This window comes from Protopterus annectens, chromosome 8.part0, assembly GCF_019279795.1.
Source record: "Protopterus annectens isolate FY-2018-M chromosome 8.part0, PAN1.0, whole genome shotgun sequence".
Lineage (NCBI taxonomy): Eukaryota > Metazoa > Chordata > Ceratodontiformes > Protopteridae > Protopterus > Protopterus annectens.
Genome location: NC_056741.1, coordinates 1966610470 through 1966635195, shown reverse-complemented (window position 1 = coordinate 1966635195; position 24726 = coordinate 1966610470). Strand labels below are relative to the sequence as shown.

Here is a 24726-nt window from a genome sequence, read left to right as displayed (position 1 = left end):
TGCAAGAAATTAAATGAAGTTTCTGACTTTTTGAAATTTGTTTTAGGTAGTGTAGGAGATTCCATTGATTTTTTTGGATGTTCAGTTAACATGGAATGTTCCTAACAGTAAATTTTGTAGTAGGATTTTTCGTAAAAAAAATTTAAAAATAATTATGTACATGCCAACAGTCAGCATCCCCTGTTTATGCAAAAAAATGTACCTAAAGGCCAATTTATTAGAGCCAGTAGAATGACCAGTGACAATGAACAACTAGTAGATGAATTTTAATTCATTATACAATTATTTTTAGATAGAGGTTATCAAGAAACGGCACTGAGAAAATTGGCTAAAGACATTTGGGACCAAAGGGACACTAAATATCCCCCTATTATTATTAAAGGATTCATTCCTAGTATTAACAAAGTGGGTAATAAAGAAGATTTTGTATGCTTTAGTACAAGTATTAACTTAGACAATAAGAGTCTATGTAATATAATTGAGCGTAATTGGAAAGTGATAGAAGGGAATTTATATTTATCCAGGGTTATTAAAGAAAAAACAAAGTTTGTTTATAGGAATGATTTTAACTTTAAAGTTATGTTTGAAAAAGGAAGAAACAACAACATAGTCCCTGGTCCTTTTAGTCAAAAACCTAGGGGTATGTATAAGTGTTTTGATTGTAGTATGTATAGATACATTTTAGAGGGTCCTTACATACAGCTATCTCATTTATCTTACACTAAAGGAGTCCCGGGCAACTTTTATTGTAAAACAAGAGGAGTGGTTTATATTGCTGTATGTGACACATGCCAAGCATACTATATAGGCATGACGACTAGATGTTTGAATACCAGGATGAAAGAGCATGTTTATAATATTAAAAAGAAAGATAAACACCAGCCATTATATAGGTATGGGTGTGAATGCCCTGGTTTTAGGAAATTTTTGTTTTCTATTTTAGAGCAATGTTCATATGACATCCGAGGTGGTAATTTCAAGAACTACTTAGAACAAAAGGAAGCGAGATGGCAGATCAAGCTGCAAGCTGATCAAAAACCAGACTTGAATGATGCCATCAATATTAAATGTTTTTTAAAAGATCGTAAAACACATGTTAGGAAATATAAATGATTTTATTTATTTTTTGCTAAAAGTAAGTATTTAACAGAACTTCATTTGTTTTTTAATGGTGGGATCATATGTTTTTAAATTGTGAATGTATTTAATTGATTAATTAATTAGTGACAATTTATATTTATGTCAAAGTAAATATTGTGATCTTTTTTTTTACATTGTATTGCGGTTCTGAAGAAGTCATCTGACGAAAGCGTTGATTAAAGTGGAGTTACGCTATTTTGATGTTGCAACTTTTTGCTTTGTTTTCCACTTTTTTTGGCTCAGCTTTGGTTTTGGTAGAGTTTGTTTTATTAGTGAAATACAATAGTTGAATCTAGAACAGAGTAGGGTATATAAAATAATGCATGATAACTACAAGAATCAACTGAATAAGATTAACTGGCCTGTCCAACACTGTAAAACAAATGCAGCCCCAAAAGAGCTGAAACAGTCCCAGTTGAGATAAAGATGCACTGGCACACTTTAGCGTTGAAAAATAAAATTCCTTCTTTAATACGAACTGTTAAAACAAAATAACTTCACAAACAGGTTGAGCACTTTCATCTACTCCTGTAGATTTCTTCAGAACCATTTGAAAGTGCTTAATTACATATTATATAGTCTCCTTTGTCCAATAGCATCATCACATTAATTAGTTAAAAACAATTAATGGCTAACCATGGAAAATTGCTTAAAGTGCACAGTGCTAGATTCCCTCAGAACTAATACTTCCCTCTAATGACTTGTTTTAAAAAAATCCTTGTATATATCTGTATTGTTTTGAAAATATATTCATATTCACATGTCATTTATTGCATTACATTATAATATTTTTAAAAATTAACTGTTAAAACCTCACAAAGCTAAAAACTATAAAAAATATAAAAAAGCTTCAGAGTAAATGGCTGCTTTAGCATCACATTTTTATGTTTTTATATTGTCATAAACACCTTAATGAGAAAAATATCCTAGATAACACCTTACTTTTTGTCCAACATGGGTTTTATGGATATGGTATCATTAAGCCCTGGGCTTTCTGATGCATTCAATTTTATTTGCCAACGTGTCTCCTTTTCCATTAGTTTTTTCTTTATATTCCCCCCCTCGGATTCTCTAATATATGTTCTAATATACCAAACTCAAACATCTTACATTCATTATGTGCTTCACAATGTCTCCATAATGCATTGTTTCCATCTTGTTTTCTTATCTTATAACAGTGCTCATAAATTCTATTTCTCAAACACCGTGTGGTCATTCCTACATAATAACTTGGACATGTTTGACACTTGGCTAAATATATAACATTTCTTGTTCTACAATTCCCCTTACAAAAGGTGATATTTGTCTTGTGAATATTATCCAGAATTATGCTTGTTTTCCCTGTAATAAATCTACACTGATTGCATCTGCCACATTTGGTTGTACCATGCTCATTTTTGGTAATGCCATTCATCCTATTTAAACTACTGTGCAGTTAAGCGCTTTCAACTGGAACCCAGTCTTCTTCAGAACTGGGTTCCAGTTGAAAGCGCTTAACTGCACAATTGCACTATTGTGGAATAAAGGATTTATTTTAATCTCATCCTCTCGTGTACGAGCTTTCCTTGGAGGTGGTTCCTGTTCCTCATCATTGCTTTAGAGTCGTTGGTTCACCTTTTTGATTAAGTGATAGTAGGGTCTTACTAAGTTTAATACTATTGGCTACCAAAAAAGGCAATTACTAGAAAATGGAAATCAAAATCTAAACCAAATGTAAATGAAGTATTGAATATTACACAAAAGATAAAATAACTGGCAGTGGAATCTCCAAAAAAAGGAAAAGAGCAAATTTACACAAAAATGAATTGGATTTATAGGATTTACACGTGCAGAATAATGTTCAGGGGGAGTGAGTTTTAATATAAAGAAGGATTTGAGCGATTTATGTACATTGCAAACAGTAAATGAAAATTTTCAAAAAGAAAACGTATAGTGTATAGAAGTAACAATGGAAATGCGATCATGGTTTGTTTTCTTTGTATGGACTTTTACTCATATCATGTTTTAAAATGTGGTTAATAAAGATATATAAAAAGAAATAATGTTTATCAAGTCGAAATTCTCTTTTTCCCTCAACTTTTTAAACTAATACCAACAGTATTTAAAAATAATTTCTAAGTTGGTATCTTTTGCAGTTATTATTTTCTTTATCCCAGTTTCTTGGGGGAAATGGTTGAGAACTACTGTTACAGAATGAATGAATCAACAATTACTCATACAAAGTAAATCAAGCATAGCTTACTATGCAGCGTTGCCACATACTACAGTGTCAACAGGCGGGATCTACTTTGGAACAATCCTACCTGTATAGCTCTTTTGACGGGAGACGCTAAACTGCCATGACATCATCATTTGCTGCCACAGTATATGTCTCTTCTCTGTCTTATAACCAAAATCTTCCGCGGATCATATTCTCCGGTATTTAAAAAAATATAGAAATCACACCCATGTCCTAGAACTACATAGTTACTTTCTGACACCTGGGGAACATCAGAAAAAATCTATTGGAGACCATTTACAGATTCGATTTTTTAGCTTCTTAAAGTGGCTAGAGCTCTTGCCCGTTTCAATGGAAAGGCTTTACTCTCGATCCATGTAAACTTCCGCCTGCGGTAGAAGTGATGAGGCCAGGGTGTCGCCATTTTGAATGTCAAGTTGTATGTTTTTGGATGTCTTAGTTTTCTTCGTGATTAATACGACTTTAGTCGTTGGTAAGTTTGTTTTACATATGTGGGTTTATGCCACTGTGTTGGGTTAGAGTTATAGGATAGTTATGCTTTTGTATCACGCTTAATGTTACTGTCTCCTTCATTGGCACTGATATCTACTGCAAATAGTGATTGCTTAAAGAAATGAGAATGCATGGGTTAAGCATATTGGAGGAAAAATGCTAGTGACTTTTTGTTTGGGGGAGCTGCTTTGCTTAACTATAGTCTTGTGACACCCTGTGACTTTAAGACTGTGGTTTGTCAAGCTGTAGTATCGGCGGATGGGTCGAGGTAATCCAACTTCTGAGAAAGCTTTACTCTCCTTAGCAGTTGCTGTCAGAAGTACTTGTAATATTTTAAGAGTGGAAAAAAACGATTTATGTGAGTTATGTATATCCGTTTAGTGTGTGTTCCACGGACCCTGAGCATGATTATATCTTGAGGTGACTGCATTAAAGGTGCTGCAAAGCGGAAACTCTGTAATTACAAATGGTAGAATTTAACATGAAATGTGAGATACTGGCCAACCAGCACTCCATCCGATACAGCTATTTGATCTTCTCCTTTTGCCAAAAGGGGATTATTCGTGGAAGTGGTGTCAGACTTGTTGCTTTCTGACCATATTTTATCATGCTTTTAAAAGGCCAAGGGGGGTTAGTATTTTATGCAGTTGTTATGCTGTCTTCGCTTTTTTTTCGTGTTGTAGTTCGTGTTGAATTTAATTTAAATTTTCCGCAGGTGAACGTTTTGCGCGTACTTCATGTTCTTGTATTTAACAGTACCCAGTTTCAGTTCTGTTGCGGAACTCCTTGGAAATCCTGCTTTCTTAATCCCCCCTGTTCTTTTACAGGGTAGTAAATTCTTAAGTGTTTTGCTTGTTAAATGTTGATTTAATATCTTATTGATTTAGTTTGCACACCTGTTTTTAATGTGCTAAACTACGATTATTAGAGCCCTGTTTGTTATTGAAGTGGATCTTTTGACACCGATAACTTTAGGTGGTGTGATGTATACACAGTTTATTAAGTAGATAAAGAACGTTTGGCCTCTCGACATTTGTGTGTGTATTGTATGTACATCTTGTCGATTTTTGCACCTTAATGGAACTGCTTTATGTCATCAATTCAACAGGTTGCATGTTCGCCTTTTTACGGGAAGTTAATAGGAGTAGGTATTCGTGTTGGCTTTGGTTTTAATTTCCGGGTTGTCATCTGAGATTGGTTTGAAACAACTCATTTCGTACTTTTTTGTATAAGCAATTTTTATGCTGAAAGAGGTAATGATGGATTCCCCCTGACATCTTACCTTTACATTGCTTGCCCGCATACACTGGGGTCAGTGTCATAACTATCTTAGATGCCTGATCTAAACGTTTCACAAGACTTGTTGGTTTACAACACTGTACATCATTTATTAAGTTCAACAGAAACCCTTTTTTATGGTATTTATTTGTTTTTGGTTCACCTTGAAAGCATGAATATAATCATTTCATTTGTCAGCAGCAGTGCAAAATAAATGAAGAGAAGGAGCTGCCAGTTGGTCCTGCAACTTCAGAGAAGTTTAAGTTTGGGTTTTGTCATTTTCTGTCATCCAGATTTGTTGATACCAAATTGATACGGATCTGCACATATATTACAAGTGTTTTTTTTCTGATTTGCAGTCTGTGTACAGCAAATTAAAAATATTTAAGACTTATTTTGGTCCTGTGTTTATCCCACTGAATCAGTTATCTATTAAGAATTTGTTGGCTTTCAGCTTATTGTAAATGTGTATAATTTAGCTGCAAGTTTATTCATATTATGATGCCTTGTTTTTATATTTGTGCACATTTTTAGATTTTTTTATGTTTAGTTGGTGTACTGTTTCAGGGATACATCTAAGCAGTTTTTTTTTTTTTGTTGTTGGATATTTTAGCTGCGTTTTGTTACTTGTGAGAGTGCTGCTGCTTCTTACATATGTTTTGAAGCTTGCCAGTACTGTTCGCATGTGTTTTGTGTGGACTTGGAAGTGGACGGGACCCTAGCTATTAGCTCATCGTGTACCAATACTGTCTGTTTGTGGTGTTGGACCCAGACAAGACTTGTATGATCAGGTACTGTAAAAGTATTTTGGCAAAAGTGCTGTAATGGTATGGAGTTCCAGAACTATTTCTTTATGGGGAGAAACAATTCACATTCTCTGCATTGTCAAATACTTTCAAAATGGGTACAGTATTTCTACAGGCATGTATCTTGCCCCCCCCCCCTTTCCCCCATAGGTGGTATTTCAGGGTGCAGACACAGTCTGTTTGCAATTCCAAGGCATGAGGGTTGTGTGCTTGTTGAGCAGCTGAGTGTGAAGTGTTTAAGATAAAAAAAAAAATTAGCACCTTCAAATCAGCGCTAATGGTTTCTTCAGGAAAAGAGCAGTTTACAATTTTGCATATTTGGGAGAATCTGCATCAAGTGGATGGTTTTTAAGTGTCTTGGGTTAGTATGTTAAGGTAAAGGAGATTGGAGAGAGGCAGTTGTAGGTTTGTAAGTGTTGTACCTGACTCTGGTGGCAAATGAGAGGTGGGTTATAGGATGAAGTACTCTGTTCTCTTTGTTAGGCTATATCCCCATCCTGACCTGTAGTCATGAACTTTGGGAAAGGACTTAAAGGATGACATCCTGGATAAATGTGACAAATTTAGTTACTTGTCGGAATAGCTGGCTTATTCCCCATAAAAGAATGAAGAGTTTGGTACTCCTGACAGAAGTTTGAGTACAGCCAGTGCTGCTTCACGTTTGAGAAAAGGCAGTTGAGATGGTTTGAGCACTTCGTGAGGAAGCCCAGTGGGATCCATCTCATAGGAGATAGACATGACCTAGTCTGCTTTAAGAAGAAACTGTGTCAGATGTAACACATAGTCAAGGGATTATATCCATTAGCATGCCTGGCAGCACCAAGAGATCCCCCAGGATGAATTAGAGAAGATCTCCCTATGTCACTCTACTCCTTACTGAGCTTGCAGTTTTGAAAGTGAATAGATGAAACATTTATAGTGTAGTCCATTGTAGTTTGTGGGTATGACAATTTCATACCATTGATGCACTATGTGCAAGTATGGCTCTCTCGATGGTGTTAGAGGTCCTGCTTATGATTTATCAGGTTATTTTGAATGAGTTTCATGTTTAATAAAGGAAGTTTGTTTTCGCCCAACCACATAATTGCAAAAAAATTGAAAGCGTTGAGGAACCTGTCTCACCCCAAGTATGCACTCGGTGGTGAGAGTCCTGGACACACAGATTGACAACAATCTTAACTTTGGTTACTATGTCTCCACAGTGGTAAGAAGGGCATTCTATGTTGCTCATCTCATAAGTAAGAAGGGCATTGCCTTCAGAAAAAAAGAAGTTATAGCCTCCCCTGTACTCTTCCCTCATCAGGCCAATAATTGGATATGACGTCCCTTTTGGTATGTACCTTTTCAACTACCTGTAGCAGTTGGAGAAACCATAAAGGTTCCTCACAAGGAAAATCCAAGGTCTTCAGTATTTGTCCACTGTGGATAATCTGAAATCCCTGTCTCTTTATTCCGTTTCATACAGACTACTCAGAGGTGCTCTCTGCCTTGCATATGAAGTAATCTGCTGCATATCCGCAAGTCAAATGGTACATGGGTTACTCGTTCTAATGGCCTTGACCTGGTATGTGACATTAATAGAACCTGCTGGAGGGACAGATTTGTCTCCCAGAGGTTATCACACCTTTGGAACAGACTCCCACTTCATGTCGGAGAACCTCGTTGGCCCTCTTCAAACGTAATCTGGATGATTAACTGTAAATTCAGTCTGGGGGTTCCACCTGTGTCCGTCTTGGACATGGGCATTATGTGCCGAGTGTGGAAATAAAGGTAGAACTTGGCTAGGCTTGTAAGGGCCCATTTTCTCACTTGCTAGTATTCAGAAAATTTATTTTTTTTTCTATCATGTAACATACTTATCTAGAGAAGCCTTTTAGTCACCTGAGCCGGATTTGGATCTGTTACTTGTTTCCATTTGCTCTCATTTTTAGAGTGCACATGTAGAGGAGAGGTAGTTGCAATATCCCCTCTGACTTGCTCTAAAGTTTATGCAGCCTGTCAAACAGAAATATACTACAGAAACTAGTTGGATATGAAATATCCATAGGTTCATAGGTGTGAACTAGGCTAATGGCCCCGGAGCCTTTACAAGTCTAGCCCATAGGATTACCCTGGCATTGTGCCACCCGACCTTGGTTCCCAGAGCCTCTGTCGAGTAAAGCATCTAGAGTTATCCCCAGAGTGAATTTTCTATTTCCCTTCCACTCAAGATTTCTCTTGAAGAGGGCTAGTGAGGTACTCTGCTTGACATGTATGGTAAGTCTATTCAGGAGCATGGACACACTCTCTGGGTTATGAACCTGTCCCTCCAGCATGTTTTGTTGATTGTGGTAATAAGGTTGTGGTCTGTGGAGCGTGTGGTGTGGAGGAAGTTTGGATTTCTTTAGATGTAGTATTTCTAACAGAACTGGGTCGGACATCACTTTGTCAACCAGAGATCGCCTCTAAGTAGGCGATATGAAACCGAGAATAGTTGGAGGTTTTTTTGAGTCTGTCCATATAGGCCAAGTGTTTAAGGCCTAGTATCCTCTCTTGTGGGGTACTTTTGTGGCCTCTCCAGTTGTTGCAGGTGTCTAGTGAGGTACATGCCAAATGAGGCATTAAACTCTATGGTTGGCCTAATGAGGGAAGAGTAGAGGGAGACCATAACCTCCTCTTCTTCCTCGATGCAAAACTGTTAGTAATGAGATGTGCCACATAGGACTTTCTGACCACATTGGCAATGTGGTGGTTGAGGTTGCTGTCAACCTGTGTCCCCAGCTCTCTTACAACAACTTCTGTGTTCAGTGGACTACCATCTATGTGGTAATTCAGGGGAACTGGGTTTTTCCCAAGGGGGTTGACTGTTTTTTTGGTATTAAGATTAAGGCCATGGTTCTGACACCAGTCATTGGTCTTAGTGAGGCCTTTCTGTAGGATGTCAACATCACTTGGGGAGTTAATAATAGCTCCCAACTTGCAATTGTCTGTGAACCTTGTCAGCCAGAGTCCCTTTGTGTTGGCCTGGACTTCAGAGAAGTAGATACCAAACAGGAGAGGACCCAGGACCGAATCCTGTTTGACTCCACTTGTGACTGGTCTGCAGTCCGACTTGGAGTCCGCTACTTTCACACTGTGGGTTCTGTCTGTGAGCCAGTTTGCAACCCACATAGTGATTATAGGGGTTGATTCCTAGCTTGGTGAGTTTTTCTATGATTCCTGAGTGTGGAATGTTATCAAAGGCCTTAGCCAGATCAAGGTAGGCTGTATGGAACCACCTTGCCTTCATCTACAGCTCTGGTGATTGACTTAAAGAAGTCAACCAAGTTGAGCAGGCATGATCTAACCTTCACAAAACCAAACTGTGTAGTATCCAGAGTTTGGAGATTCCATATATCCTTGTTTTATTAGGTCCAGGATGATGCGTTCCATAGCTTTGCAATTCTAATTCTGACTCTGTGCAACTTGCTGGCTCTGCATGTATAAAGATTAGTTTAGTCTTTTTGAATATCTAGGTCTCTTTAGTGTCCCTTTGTGTGTTAGGGTTACTTCTCAGTGTTCAGGTATTTAGAAAGGACAGGAGTTGCAAATTTTCTGTTTGTGTGGTATTTTTTCCAGGTCTTTGACTTTTAATTTATTTATCTATTTGCATTTTTATTATCAAATGTGTTATCTGGGTATATTAACACATTTTCTGTGGAGGCTGGAGAAGAAAAACTGCACAGGTGATGCTGAATAAAAATTAGTTATTTGAAAGAAATTTTTATAAATAGTGAGTAGTGTATCTAGCACAATACAGAACTTGCTTTGTAGTAACATTTTATGGGAATTTCTACAACAGTAGATGCAGGTGCAATAACGGATATTGCAGATAGACTCAAAACCATAGCAAAGTAACAGGATGCATACCAAAACATTTAACTTGGAATACAGCTGCTCATTGGCTTTGTGACTAAAGCAAGGTGTCTCATTTGCCGATTGTCAGTTTGGTTCCTGAGGCTTCATAGCTACTTTGTCTGTATGTAATAATGACCATTTTTGTAGGCCATGTAGAACTTGAAAGAAATAAGTTAATGTGTGTATGTTTGGTCATTAACTGTTTGGGTGGACATCTTTTATATTTTGTTTGACTTTAAATGCTGTGTTTTATTGGGTTACATTTTTAGTTTGTACACAGAAGTCTGAGCTGTAACAAAGTAGTTAATTTATTTAAATAGTAAAAATTAGGCTCTGCTTGTCTACATACTGGTGTGATAGGAGTGAACCACATTTAGAGAGTTTGTCAAACTTGGTGATTGCTTTATCCAGGTGTGGTAAGAGTGAAACACATTTTGTAGTGTAGACAGTGCATGCTACTGATTATTGATGTGAGGACAAAAGTGTAGGGTTAACTATTTTTTTAATGTTGCAAAGTCTGAGAAGGGAATGGAGAACTTGTCCCTAGAAGTGAATGCCAATTGTCTGTGGAGGAGGCTGTTTAGTGATGTAGAGAAGAAAGCTGTTGAGTTGACTTGGGAGTTTTATTTACTTACTGTTTGACTGGGTTAATCCCACTAGGCAAGTGCCATATTTTGAAAGGGAGACCCATTGTGGTCTCTGATTAGGTGATTAGGGGAATGTTTGGCCAGGGCACCAGAGAACTCCCTCTAGTACCCCCCCCCTTTATAAGTGTCATGGGTATCTTACATATCCACCTGACTTGCCACCAACTCAGACAGATAGGACCTTTAGTTTAATCTCTCAACTGAAGGATGGCACACTATCATTCAGGCCTTGGAGCACATCTGCTTGAAAGTAATTAATCCGTCTATATTCAACATTCTCAGTATTCAAGACAATGTCTTCTTCTCTTAATATTTTTTTCAATGTTTTTTTATAACCCTAAATGTAAAACTGTTTTTTTTTTTCTGAGCTTGTAATATGTTTAGCTAAGGCATTACTCTCCACCTCCCTATGTATGTCAAATAGATGCTGGGCTATCCTGGGCTGGTTCTTCTCTGGTTTTACAATATTTGTGAGTTTCTATTCTATGGCCTTTCTTACTCTTCTGTCAAGGTTCATTTATTGGCCATTTCAGCATATCTGCCCATGGATCCTCATCTTTCAAGACAGTTGCATGCCAAACTGTTCTTGAAGGGGTTTTGCATAATTGGCCTCCAAGTAAACCGGTGGTCCCCTCCTTGGGATCTTAATTTTGTGTTAAAGGAATTAACACGTGCTCCATTTCTTCGAGCCAATCTGGCTGACTTGAGGTTCTTAACATGGAAAACAGTTTTATTGATTGCTCTGACCTCTGCAATAATAGTATCTTCAGTTGCAGGCTCTTACGGCGAGTCAACCCTACCTCATTTTCCACAAAGACTTTTTTTTTTAATTTATAGAACTAATCCTTCTTTTGTGCCTAAATTGGTATCCAAGTTTACATAAAGCCAAACTGTCCATTTCCTTTCCTGAACCCATAATTGAAGGAAAAAGGATGCTCCATGTTTTGGATGTCCACAGAACACTTGGGTACTGTCTTGACAGAACTAAGTCTTTCAGGTCATCGGATCAATTGTTCATTTCTTGTGAAGGTAAGTTTGTTTGTTTTTTTTTGTTTTTTTTCCCTAGCTTTGTCCTTTCAGGGCTTAACCTCCCTTTCTCTGCTGACTGGAAAGCTCTAAAAGGCTTCATGGACATGGAATGTGCCCTGAAGCTTTGGAAGTTAACGGACTGTTGTATCCTTGGCATGGTATAACCCATATAGCTAAGGCTACTGCAGCAGTAAGCATTTTGAATGTCTACCTTTTAGTTTCCTTCCACAGTTGCACTTTTTGTGATTTTGATGTGTTGGTTTTTCCATTTATTTTTAACTTTGCATATTTTTTAGTTTAATACGTCCTATGTATATGAAATTTTTATTTAATATGTATCTTTTTTTTTTTCCTGCCTTATTTGACTCTCATAAAAATGACTACAAACCATTCTACAAAGTAGTTGAATTTAACTGCTGAGAACTTTGTTTTTGTACCTCTTTTTTAATGTTATAATAACTACAATTTTTAAATTTGGGAGGGGGGTGGGCCTTTCCTACCCTTGTACGAGTGCTATTTTTTAGTTTAAGTAATATTTTAAAGTGGGGCAAATCATAAGTGGTTACTATTGGCCAGAGCTATTTTAAGTTTAGCAAAGCTTAACACATCAGTATTTTGGTAAGTTAGGGGTAATACCCCAACAAACTTTATGGTTACAATGCAGGATTTTACACCTCTGTTCACACTCTGCTTCTGTCCATCAGGGGCATTGCGTTTCAAACCTGGGGTAAATTTGCGATTTATCATCCATCCTTTTTGTTATATAGCAAACTGTAGAAGTATGTATTATCTCTTCCTGAATGATGCATTTGTAATTACTGTTTTTTTTTTTTTTTCCTGTATACCAAACTGTAGAAACGAGTATTGGATCTTTTTCCTGAATGATCTTCCTATGATTATAACTGTTTTTTCCCCTATACTGTTCTACAGATCACTTAACTTTGTAACTTTCTATTGTAATTATCACTGTGTAATTTTAACATGTTAAGTATACTACATATCCTTCTGTGTATATGTGGAGCTTTTCTCCCCAGGCCTCCACTGAAAACGGGTGTCCACCCAGTCAGACTTTCCTGGTAAACAAATGTAAAATAAAATAAACTGGCCCAAGTTGTGCTTGAATAGTATTGAGGATGAGATTTGCTTCACGTGCATGGGAAGCCTGTTCCAGAGAAGAGGCAATCTTTGAGATGCGTGCCTGTCCAGTTTGTCGCAGAACAAGTTTAGGTCCTTGGATTGGGTATTTATGATGCTATGTGATTTGCAGATGAGCAACGGATCCCTCAGTGCCTTGTAGGCTAGGGACAGATTGGCGCACTATAGTCTATAGGAGACTACAGGAGTGGGGCTTTGAAACAGTCTGCAAACCACTTGTTTACTCCCTGCATTCTTTTTATGAGGAACCTCTCTGGTCTTTTAAGCTATTGCAAGTGCGTGGTCAGGTACATGTTGAAGGATGATTAGTCTGAGAGTGGAGTAAAATGGAAAAGCAGTGAATCCTTGGACCTGGGTACCATGCCCTTACCTGTAAGTTGTGCAGTATAGTATGATTTTCTCACCACAGTTTTACAGTAACCTGACCTTTGACCAACATGTTTGTGTTCCCAGAACCGCAACCACTGAGTCTACTTTTAGGGATGTGTTGTCAGTGTGGTAATTTCCAGAGGTGGTCTCCTTTTTTTTATTTTTTTGGAAAATGAGTTTTAGTTCATGGCTCTGGCATCAGTTTTATCTTTGTCTTTAGGGGATTTATTGACTGGCTAGATTGCAGTAGTCTGCAAACTTGGTCAGCCAGAGACCGTTGATTGCTTAGACTGCAGAGTAGTAGTTGTCAAAATGGAGATGCCTCAGTACCACCCTCCATGGGACATAACTGTTGACTGGTTTCTCTGTGTAAGTGTATTTTCTTGCATTAACGTATTGTGTCCCATCAGTGATCTAACTGGGTACCCATCAGGTGACATAGATTTATGCCTAATTTTGTAACTTAGGCTACAGTGCCAGAGTTGAGGTATTGGGTTGAAAACCGTGGCCTGTCTGAGGTAGCCAGTGTGCATTGTTTTGCCCTTACAGTCCACTAGGTTAAGTAGGCGTGACCTGCCTTTGACAAAACAAAACTGGGTAGGGTCCAGTGTCTGTAGATTTCTTCTGTCATTGTTTATCAAATTGACTGTTCTTTCCACGGCCTTTGCGTATGTGACCAGTCAGACTTGGAGGTCTGTAAATTTCCCGGGTCAGTGGAAGACCCCCGCTTGTGTACAGGTATAACTGTTGTAGTCCTCGGTTTATTTGTTATGAAGCCTGTTTAGTGGGAATGGTTAAATAGAGATTCTAGTAGCCTGACAGGTCATGTTTCATGCTATTCATAAGGCATTCCAGGATACTGTCAGGGCCTATGTATGCTTTGGTTTGTGCCTTTGGTAGCACAGTGAGAGTGTGCTCCCTAGTGATAGTTGGTGGCAAAGTGGTGGAGGGTATTTCCTGGAGGGGTGACTGGGTGTGATAGGTGGTAAAATTATAAGCCAATAAATGTTCTATCCTGTGATTTCGTGTAGGGGAGTTTCATATGCTATTAGTTCTGCACATTATTGGGTGTTTCCATTAAGGTTGTTGACTATTAAAGTAGAAAACCTTATGGCTGTTCTTAGGTTCATAGGTAGGTACTAGGTTATCTGCCCGAGGGCATTTATAAGCCTAGCCAGAGTGTCAGCTTTCGCCACCCCATTGATTAATTAACTGAGCCTCTGTCAAGAAGAGCCAATGAAGTGATCCCTGGGGTGTTTTCTGTTACCCATCCACTCATCATGGTTTCTCTTGAAGAGTCTTAGTGAGGTGCTCTGCATAATGTAGTTAAGAATTTTGTTCCAAAGCATGGAGGGGTCTCTGACAGTAATCTCTCCCTCCAACATGTTCTATTTATTGTTGCGAGGTTTAGCTCACTAGAGCGAGTGGCTCGCAGTGACTTGGATTTCTTTAGGTGGAGCATGTCAATCAATTCTGAGTTTGACATGGCTTTGTAAGTCAGGCAGAGATCACCTCTGAGTAAGCGATATGCCACTGAGTACAGCTGGAGTTTTTCCAGTCGGGCTGCATAGGACATATGTTTGAGACCAGTAATCCTCTTGGTGAGTTACTTTTGTGGTCTTTCCAGCTGTTGGAAGTGTCTTGTGATGTACATCCTATTGGGCATTGTATACACTGATGGGTCTGATGATGATGAGTAGAAGGGCACTATAACCTCTCTATTTCTAGGTGCGAACCCTTTAGTAATTGGATGGGCTACACAGGATTTCCTAACTACTTTGGCAATATGATTGTCAAAGGAGAGATTACGATCTACCTGGGTCCCCAGATCTCTTATTACCTCTTCTGTATTAAGGGGGCTGCCACCTATGTGGTAATTCATGGGTGTTTCGTTTTTCCCAAACGGGATGACTATGCATTTTTTGGCATTTAGCTTGAGACCATGCACCAGGTGTCCGTCTCAGTAAGGCCCTTTTGGCGAATGTCCATGTCAGCCAGAGAGTCGATTATGGCTCCCAGTTTGCAGTCATTGGTGAACTTGCTTAGTCATAGTCCTCTTGTGTCAGTCATTGGTGAACTTGCTTAGTCATAGTCCTCTTGTGTTTGGCATATACTTCTCAGTAGTACAGGCAAACAGTAGGGGTCCCAGGACCGAGCCTTGTGGGACACCACTTGTGACTGGTTTAGAGTCGGACCTGGCGCCCGCTATTCTTACTGTTTGAGTTCTGTTTGTAAGCCAGTTGGCAACCCATCTTGTGACGTAGGGGTTTATGTTCAGGCTGGTGAGTTTTTCTATAATTCCAGAGTGGGGAATGGTGTCAGAAGCCTTGGGGAGGTCAAGGTAGGCTGTGTGAACTACCTTCCCCTCATCTATGGTCTTGGTGACCTGTCTTGAAGTCAGCCAGGTTTAGTGGGTGTGATCTGCCCTTAACAAAGCTGAACTGGGTCGGGTCAAGTGTTTGGAGGTTTTGTGTCTTTAATGAGTTCCATGATGATGCGCTCCATAGCCTTGCAGACCAGGCCTAGTCAGGCTTGTGGGGCAATAGTTACCAGGGTCAGTTGTGGCCCCTTCTTTGTGAAGCGGAATAACTGTTGCTGTGCGCCATTCTGTGGGCACGTAGCCTGTGGAGAGGCTGAGGTTGAACAGTGTGTTTAGGTGGGGGGTTAGTTCGTTCTGTAGTTCGTGCAGGACGCAGCCTGGGATACCATCTGGCCCCATTGACGCTGTGGGCTTTTGAAAGGGCTGTTTTCACCTGTGCGTCTGATTTCCAGGACACTACACTTTTCCAGTATTGTTGTGGGCCTTTTTGGGGGTGGGGGGGTGAAGTTTGCACTGAATCTTATCTGCCAGGATGTTGGCAGTATCAATGGGTTCAGTATATTTTGTGCTATTTTGCACTAGCTCCGAGCATATCTGCGAGTTGCCACTTAGATTCTTGACGTAGCTAAAGAAGGCTTTGTGGTTATCTTTCAAATCCTTGGCTATTTTTCTTGCGAAGTTAACCTTGGAGGATTTTATGAGGGACCTTGGTTTCATACTGATCAGGGATGTCTTTCTTTGGATTTGCTCTATCTGAACTAATTTCCTCTTCTATTGTCTAGCCTGTTTATGGCAGGAGTCCACCAGACTGGTTTCCTTCTCTTAGGGGAGTGAGTCTTGGTTTTGCTAGGGATGGCATGATCCATGCATCCTTGTAGGTGCTCATAGAGTACATTTGTAAAGGTTCCTGCATTTTGGACACTGTTCTCCTTTAGCGTGGGGGCTGTGAAACATGCCACCTCTGTCTTAAGTAAGGTGAAATTTGATATAGAAAAGTTTTTCACTGTGGTTTCCTTGGTTGGTGGTGTGGACATCCAGAGTGATCAATTTATGGTCTGATCTAACCAGTGACTGGTTGACCTCTGGTGTGGAACACCTGTCGCCCATGTTGTGATGACCAGGTCCAATATGTTTTCACCTCTGGTAGGGCAGTTTACCAGCTGATCCAGGGCATTTGAGTTTATAAATTCCAGGAAGCGCTGGACCTGGGAGTTTGTACTTGAGTAGTTTTCCCAGTTAACAGCAGGGTAATTGAAATCGCCCAATATTAGGGTGTTTGGTAGGACCTTCATGTTTTCCAGTGTCTCTAGAAAGGTGGAGTGGTGGTCCTGGGGTCATGGAGGGTGATCTGTAGCATGTCACAATTTGCATTGCAGATTTGCCTGATGTTAGTTGCACATGGATGATCTTGGAGGTATTATGCTGCGCCACTAACCTAGAGGTGTAGGTATCCTTGATGAATATGGATACACCCCCTCCTTTTGTGTTTTAGTCCATGTTCTGTGGCCGAAATGTGTGGCATGAGTTGTAGCCTGGTAGTGCTGGGGTGCTCTGTGGAGGCTTGAACCAGGTTTCAGTTACTGCACGGATGATGTTCTCCATACTGAGGAGTGCTTCTAGCGCATGCATTTTGAGATTTAAACTCCTGGCATTGAGTAGCATAACCCTTAATTTTTTTATTTGTGCCATTTACAGAGGTGGGTTTGACTTTTTTGTGGCTTGCCTAAAAAAGGTACTATGGGGGCAGCATTCAAAAGCCTAGGGGTGACAGATGCAAGCCGTCTCTTGCAAAGCAACGAGACCTGTCGAGCATGTCGTCCCAGGCTGAGAGACACTGGATCACCTTTGAATGACACCAGAAGCTTAGCCAATTGTTGAAATTGATAATCTTTTCTTTATACTGCAGTATCATTCTTGGTGAGGGCAGGATGCTACTCTGGGTCTTACCTGCCTGGGTTACATGATCAGAGAGCTCTTCCATGTCTCTCTTCATGTAGTCCAGGGAGGTACGTCTCGGGTCATTCACACCAACATGAACAATGACAGAGTCATATTTGTACTTGTTCTGGAGTGACCTGAGTGCTTGTGTTATGTGGTGGATTCCGGCTTCCGACAGGCAGCTAACAGTAACCTTCTTGTCCAGCCTAGTGAGTGGGACGTCAAGTGTGCCTGACTATATAGAGTCGCCTATTACTAATGTGTTAGGTATGTTATTTCGCCTTGAGGGCTATGATTGTGCGGCGCACTTCTTTTGTGTTTTATGTGTTGTCTGGTTTGTGATGGGAGGTGCAGGTTTTTTGGGTGTCTGCTTTGGAGGTCTGTGATGCTTTTGCAGGTTTTTGTTTAGAGCCTCCGAGTATGACTTTGTGTATTTTTTGTCAGTGCTGGTTTAGTATGTATGTGAGGCTGGTGGTGTGTTGCAAGTGTTAACCTTCTCCTCATGACTGCCTGTTCCAGTCTTGGGTGGAGAGAGCTTAGCCTCCAATTTAGCTATATAATTGCATCTCTCGCATATAGATAGACATATAGACTGCCCATATATGTCAAGCAGAGTGCCTCATTGGCCCTCTTCAAAAGGAATCTTTACTGAATGGGAGGAAATTCACCCCAGGGATCATGTCAGTCGCCCTGCTAGACAGGGGCCTGGAGAATATTGTGGGAAGAAATATCCAGGGAATTGTTATGGCTAGGCTTGCATAGGCCCTAGGGCCGATAGCCTAGTACCAACCTATGAACCTATATGTTTTGTGGTAGGAGGAGAGGGTTGTCTGTGTACATGAGGCAGTTGTAACATTGCCTCAGGATACCCAGGTTCACCAGCTGGACTGGAGAGTATAATTGAAATTGCCCTTTGGTCGTGCCTGAATAGTAGGGTGAGCTGCTTAGTCGCTTGGTTGGTGAGGGGTGAATAATGAGCCTTGCTGGACTGTAGGATGCTTTTTAAGTGCTTAGGTTGCGAGTTAGACTACTTGCAAGGGAAAAACTGAAGAGGAGACTTGGTGGAGCTGGAATAAATTTAGCCCTAGCTAACTGGCGCTGCTTGTATGTGCAAAACCGTGCAAATGTGTTTTTTACAGCAGCGAAATGAAAGAGAGAAATTAGCCCAAAATGGCCTATAAACTACTAACTTGGGCTGGAACCACTCCTTCAGGGACAGATGGCTGCTCAAAGCTCCCTCTCTCACAGGTGAACAGAGAAACCTCCCTCTATCCAAGTAAGGTATGGGCAACGCAGAAAATTGTAACACAGCCCTGAATTCAGCACTAGCCTGAAAACTGGACTAGACTAGCTTAGAAAGGTGGGAAGCAAGGAAATTTTTATTTTATTTTTTTTTTAAAAAAAAAAAAAAAAAAACACTTAAAACGGCTACAATCAGTAAAAAGTACATTTAAAACGGCTTTAGAGGGCAAGCAATCAGAAAAGGCTTTTAAACAAATTACCCAATTAACCAGTAAAAAAAATCTCAAAACTGAGCCCTGTTCCTGTAGTCTTCAATCAGACAAGTTCTAACTGCACACTCCTGCCACTGGGGTGCAGGGGAACCTTCTCCAAAAAAGAAGGCCTGGATTAGTGCTCAGGTTATGCAAACAAAGCTAGATTCAGCAGGCCTGGATCTAGTCTAAGCTATAGCAAACATGGTGCACCAATTTCAGTAAGAAACAGTTCAAATATGCAGGCATTATAAGCTTTTAACCAGAAATTCCCAGCTCAGAAGGGCAGAGTCCAGCCTGTCGTCCCACAAGAGTGCAGACCACAAACCTTCTTTAATGTAAAATAACTGGCCTGAAACCCAAGAGCTTAAACCAGTGCAGACCACAAACCTTCTTAATGTAAAACAACTGGTCTGAAGCCCAAGTGCTTAAACCAAAAGGCTTAGAATGATAGTTACACCAAGCAGTAATAAATGCAATTGAGTATTTTTAAGATAACGCAAAAGCAAAATAAAGTAGGAAAAAAACACAAATACAGTAAAAGCAAATGAAAAACCTGCAATTTTTTTTGTGAGCGAGCAAAAGGAGAGTATCTAAATGCAAAGGTGGGCAGTTTAAAGCTACTAAGAGTAACACCAAAACAAAAGCTTGGAATGCAATTTTTGTCTAGCATTTGACTTTGGTGGACTTAATTTGGCCCATTTGTCGCTTGTTTGTTTGAAGTTTTACCTTGCTGGGCAAAGTGCCTTCTGTTTTTGGACATGCTTTTCTTTTGTTGTAAGGCCCGTGTATAGTGGGATTCCATCTGGTTGGCTTGTTTTTGGAGGTTGTCTTGTGTTAAGTACAGTTGTTACTATTTATATGCTTGTAGAGGGTTTCTGGGAACAATTCTGCATTGGTATGTATGTTATCAGGGTTTTGGGGAGCTTAGAATGTTACTAGACTAGACTATTGCTTAGTTGGAGGGGTAATGAGCCTTTAGAATAATTTTTAAATGTTCTGGAGTTGGGTTTCTGAGCTTAATATTTATTTTAAAGGAAGTGGCTTTTTGGGCTTTTGATTTTAGCCAGTGCCACACAAAATGGTTATTTAAACACAACTGGCTGAACTCGGAAATGAGTATTTGTATGTACTCTCACGTCCCTCCCTTTTTGATGGTGCCATTTCTTGGCTAGTAAGTCTGTGGCTGGCTAAAGTTTTGAAGTGAGCACTGACCTCAGGCTTGTTTGCTGATGTCATCAGTTGGTGAGAGCTGTCTTTTAAAGAAGCAGATGCACTGATCCCCATTGCATAGTGGTGCAGTGGACTGCACTATAAAAGTGATCATTTAGCACATTGAATTTCTGTGCACCCCCACACACTCCACCCCCACACATACTTTCCACTTTATATTGTACTTTTTAATTTTCATTAGTTGTGTGAAGGAGAGGCTGTGGGTCCTGTTTATGTTGCTGGTTGCTCTGTGCATGTAGACTTGGATTTTGTTTTAGACAAGCAGCATCTCTGGTTGGTCATCTACACCTTCTACTTGAAATAGACATGGTGTATGAGAGATGTAGTTATACAGTGTTACTGGGGGAAAAGCGCTGTCTTTCTCTGTCTCTCGCTCTCTCAAAGCCACAACAAATAAGCAGATTGCCGGTACCACACAACTTTACACTAAACAAAGCACGCACATGTATCAAACCAAACAGACTTATTTAAATGTCTGAGGCTCGTAAAAGTAGCCTGTCTAAACCACAAAGACCTCCTAAATTTAACCTAAGAAATGGGTACTTTCAGCAACCTCACAAACGCACACCTGTGGCAACATCCACCATGAAACATGAAATACACTGTCTTCGTTCAAAAGCCTATATAAAAACCTGCACATAATCCAATACCTTAGACATGTGAGACACATGGATGCACCACTCATCTCTGCAAAGAAAGTGTCACACAGCTGCGTGACATGGTTATAGTACACATGGGTGTAAATGACTTGAGATGTACTTCTTTGGACTACATGAGGAAAGACATGATGGAGGTCTGTGTGCGTGTGTCTTAGGCTTTTATGAACCTAGCCTTGGACGACATTCTGTTATCAAGAATGATGGTGTAATAAAAGCAAAAGGTTAATTTTCAACAATTGGCTTAGTTTTTGGTGTAATTCAAAGGGGGTACAGTATCACTGAAGGAAAAGATGGACAGTCTCAATTACTTTACAGAGGATGCACCTCTATTCCTCCATCCCACGGCTTTTGTATGTTAAATTCTTGTCCACCTCAGAAGTGCTTTTTTTTTTTTTTTAACGTTAAGGTATTGCTGCTTAATGCTTGGAGCTTTAACAAAAATTTCCCATTCTGCAAGCACTCCTTGTTCTGGAGAGCATTGATCGGTTTGCATCATCTGAGATGTCGTTCAAGACCACTGAAAGTACTCCAGCATATGGTTTCAGTGCCTGTCACGTATTCATGCCCACCACATTCGAATAAAGCATTGAAGGCAGTGGTGTCACTAGGTTCTTAAAATCTCCAGTCTTGTTACGACAAGTTAATGACCTGTAGCTCATCAAAGCCCAATTTATTAACAAAACCCCTTGTCATGTCGTCTGTGTCCCACTCTGCCCATATGTCCTTCCTAACTAGTATGCTGGTTTGGTGCATTTTAAACACCTTTTATTAAATTATTGTTTAAGATCTAGGCAAACCATTTATTAACACAAAAGATTACAAACCATATTAACTTTTTTTACGTTTACATACTGTATACATCACAATTTTTTTTTTTTTTTTGTAACTGTCACTAGTCCATTACACAAATTGCTGAATTCCTGACTTCCTTTAAGCCTGAGACCTGCTGCCAAACACTGTAATGCATGTATTGTTCATACAATGTCCATTTTATTTCTGTATAGTTTGCTCCTTCCCTTTTCCAAAGACCCCTCTTTCAGTTCTTTTGTCTCTCTTATTGTAATCGGAACTCCAGATACAAGTTGGTTCAGAGTTGGCTTTCCATTTTCTAGATATTGCTTTTTTTGGCAGCTGACAAAATTAAACTTAAAACCTTACTATGTCTAGTCAGTTCATTTCTTGTGTCCCAGCTCAAAAGAATCCTTTCCTTATTTACAGCCAAATTTATCTGACAAAATACGTTTTTGAAATCGGACTCCTTTACTGCTTTCTTGCCCATCACATCTCCAACATTTCACTTTACTTGAGAGTAAATTCTTTTGAAGTCTAATTGGGGTATAAAATAATGCAAGCATTTCAAAGCAAATATCCTAAACCTTCTGGACTTTGTTGCATACTTGTGAGACCTACGTATGTCCTATGACTTTTCTGTTATAAATTGCTTTTCTAGTCTTTGTTCCCATTCTTTGAACTTCCTCTGATTCTTAGTCATCTTGTCATATTTTATGTGCCCTACTAATTATCAATTTTTTTAGCAGCAGCTTTTGTTCCAGATTCAGATTGCTAAAAAGGATACCAGAGCAGGTCTTTCACTTAAGATTCCCGTATCCCTTTCTCTCTGCCTGTACCCTGTTATCAATCCCTGGTAGGGAATAGGGGTCTCTAGCCTGCATTCCAAGCATAGTCTTGAACTCTCTACACACTCTATTACCTTTTCTGTGTCCATTTATTTGTTGTCAATATCTTGGTTCCTTTGCCAGTTTTCTCTAGTAAATTCCAGCCTCCTCTTGACTACAAGTAGGGATACAGAAACTAGACATCACCTTTCTTTCTTGTGTTGGCTTAGTTCCTACAATACGTTCTGTTACTTTATAAATATAATATTCTGTATGGTTATTATCCTCCTTGGGGATTTGCACCCAGAATCTGACTCCCCCTGATTTATACTAACGAAAAGGCACAAAGTCACAAGTGTTCCAACAGTCTAATGAAGAGCGTTTCGTCCTACTGGCAGGACTTCATCAGATAAAAAATACTACAAAGTTGCATCATTAAATAATGAATGGGCGTTACAGTCGAGTCGAACACCACATGATTGCCTTAGAGAGATTGCTCACTGTTGCACATTTGTTGCAATGTATAATATATATAAAAGTAAAAAAGTGGCAAGTTTGAGAATGGTCCCCGAATTACATACATGAAAGGCACTAACTTGAAAAGCTTACTGGAAGTTAGAAAGCCAGTTTTAAATTGGAAATGTGGCATGTATAGATGCCAAATGTGCAACTACTGCAAATATATGAGTACAGGTAGAGAGGTGGTCATTAGGAATACCGTTTACAAGACCAAATTAAGGTACACTTGCCAGTCTAAATCAGTTGTCTAAGTGGCCCAGTGTTCAAGTTGTGCCGCTTTTTACATCGGTAAAACCAATCGTCAGTTGAGGGGAACGTGTTTGAGAACCTCTGCAAGATAAGAAACCAAAATTTAGACACTGCCTTGGCCAGACATATTTCTCTGCACCCACACCATTATTTCTTATTTAGAGCTATTGACTCAGTAATTGATGATACACGTGGTGGCCCCTCTTTTTTTTTTTTTTACTATTGGAACAGCTTGAACTACGTTGGCAGCTTCGTACAGGGTCTTGTTTCAGCCCAGGTTTAAATGAACTTGAGGCGATAATTATTATTATTTTTGGCCACTGTGTTCTAGAGGAGTAGGATTTAATTGTATTTATTGGTTTACAGGTGTATTTTTTCCCATTTGCACTTATTTCATTTTACTTTATTTACGTAGGTATTTAGTTGGTTTATATGGGAGTCTGGCAACTTTCCGTACTGCAAGTTAACAAATTCTTGCAGTTCCAACTCTTTGGATTGATTTTGTGACAATGTTTTTAACAATGTTTTAAACTATAAAAACTTTTATTACTTGTTGTGATTTTAACAGAGAGGAGCCCGTATACATATACGGGCGGATTCACGAAGGCTTACACGGAGTTTGAGTAGTGTAAGCCTCCCGATCCAGGAGCAGCCAAAACCTCCGTGTAAGAGACAGCTAAAACGTCTCTTACACGGACTGGGCGTGGAAATGCTCAATACCTCATTTGCAGCTCAAAGATATGCAAATGAGGTATTTGAGCGATCCAGGAAGCCCAAACCAGTCTATGTAATGGACGTTTTAGCTGCAGAAATGTACTCAGCTGACAACTGAGTACATTTCTGCAAAATTGACAACGGAGCTATGTCAGCTCCAAATAAAGAGTGCGCATATGTGTCCTCTAGCATGCCAATGGCCAAATATGTGGCCATTGGCATTAAAAAGTGATGCAAAATTATTTAAAAACTTTTTTTTTTCGGGGGATTTTGATGTTTAACTGCAGTGCACACCCGCGCAAACGGGCTACGCTGCTTAAAAGTGAAAACCGAAGCTTATAAGCTCACAATTGTGGGTTTTATGTATTACATGGAATGACAATGCAGGGACTAGCGGACCAAAAGCAATATGGCCACCGTGTAGTGGTTGCCAAGGGGGGGGAAGCTTAGTGTAAGAGATGTAACTAAACATTACTAGGCAATCCTATGTAAATGAGGGTTACAATACTGAATCACACTGCCACATAGGTAATGAGCACTTTCCGAGTAGTGTAAGAGTTACAGAAGGGAGAGGAATAGAGTAAGAGGTAGGTGACATCACGGGGGGAATGATAGAAATAAATGTATCACATTGGAGGGCAGTGTATCATGACAGATGACAGACAGACATCAAGGAGAGAGGTGTGTCCCAACAGAACACTAGGAAAGTCTAGAAATAGAGGTTGTACACTATCCCTACACTCAAACTTTCTTGATATACGTGCATGCGCGCGTGTAAGGCAGGCTCACCATGTGGGAGCGTGTTGCAAACCGTTTAAAACTGTTTGCGCGGGCGTGCACGTGTGTAAGGCAATGTAAACATTAGGAAGCCTGATGTGTAAGTATGTGTGCGCGCGTTTAAGTCACTGTGAGCGTGCTTATGCTGGTGTGCACATTGCTCCCCCTGAGGAAACA

The 24726-nt window shown here is 39.7% G+C and overlaps 1 protein-coding gene across 1 annotated transcript in view; it reads left to right on the top strand.

The window, feature by feature from the left end:
- Positions 1 to 3467: 3467 nt before the first annotated feature.
- Positions 3468 to 24726, top strand: part of AP1G1 (adaptor related protein complex 1 subunit gamma 1) — a 4036072-nt gene continuing 4014813 nt past the window's right edge. Inside the window, exon 1 of the mRNA XM_044079548.1 lies at positions 3468 to 3851. Within this exon, the coding sequence (XP_043935483.1) occupies positions 3788 to 3851 (64 nt within the window). The 5' untranslated portion in view covers positions 3468 to 3787. The remainder of the gene's footprint in view (positions 3852 to 24726) is intronic.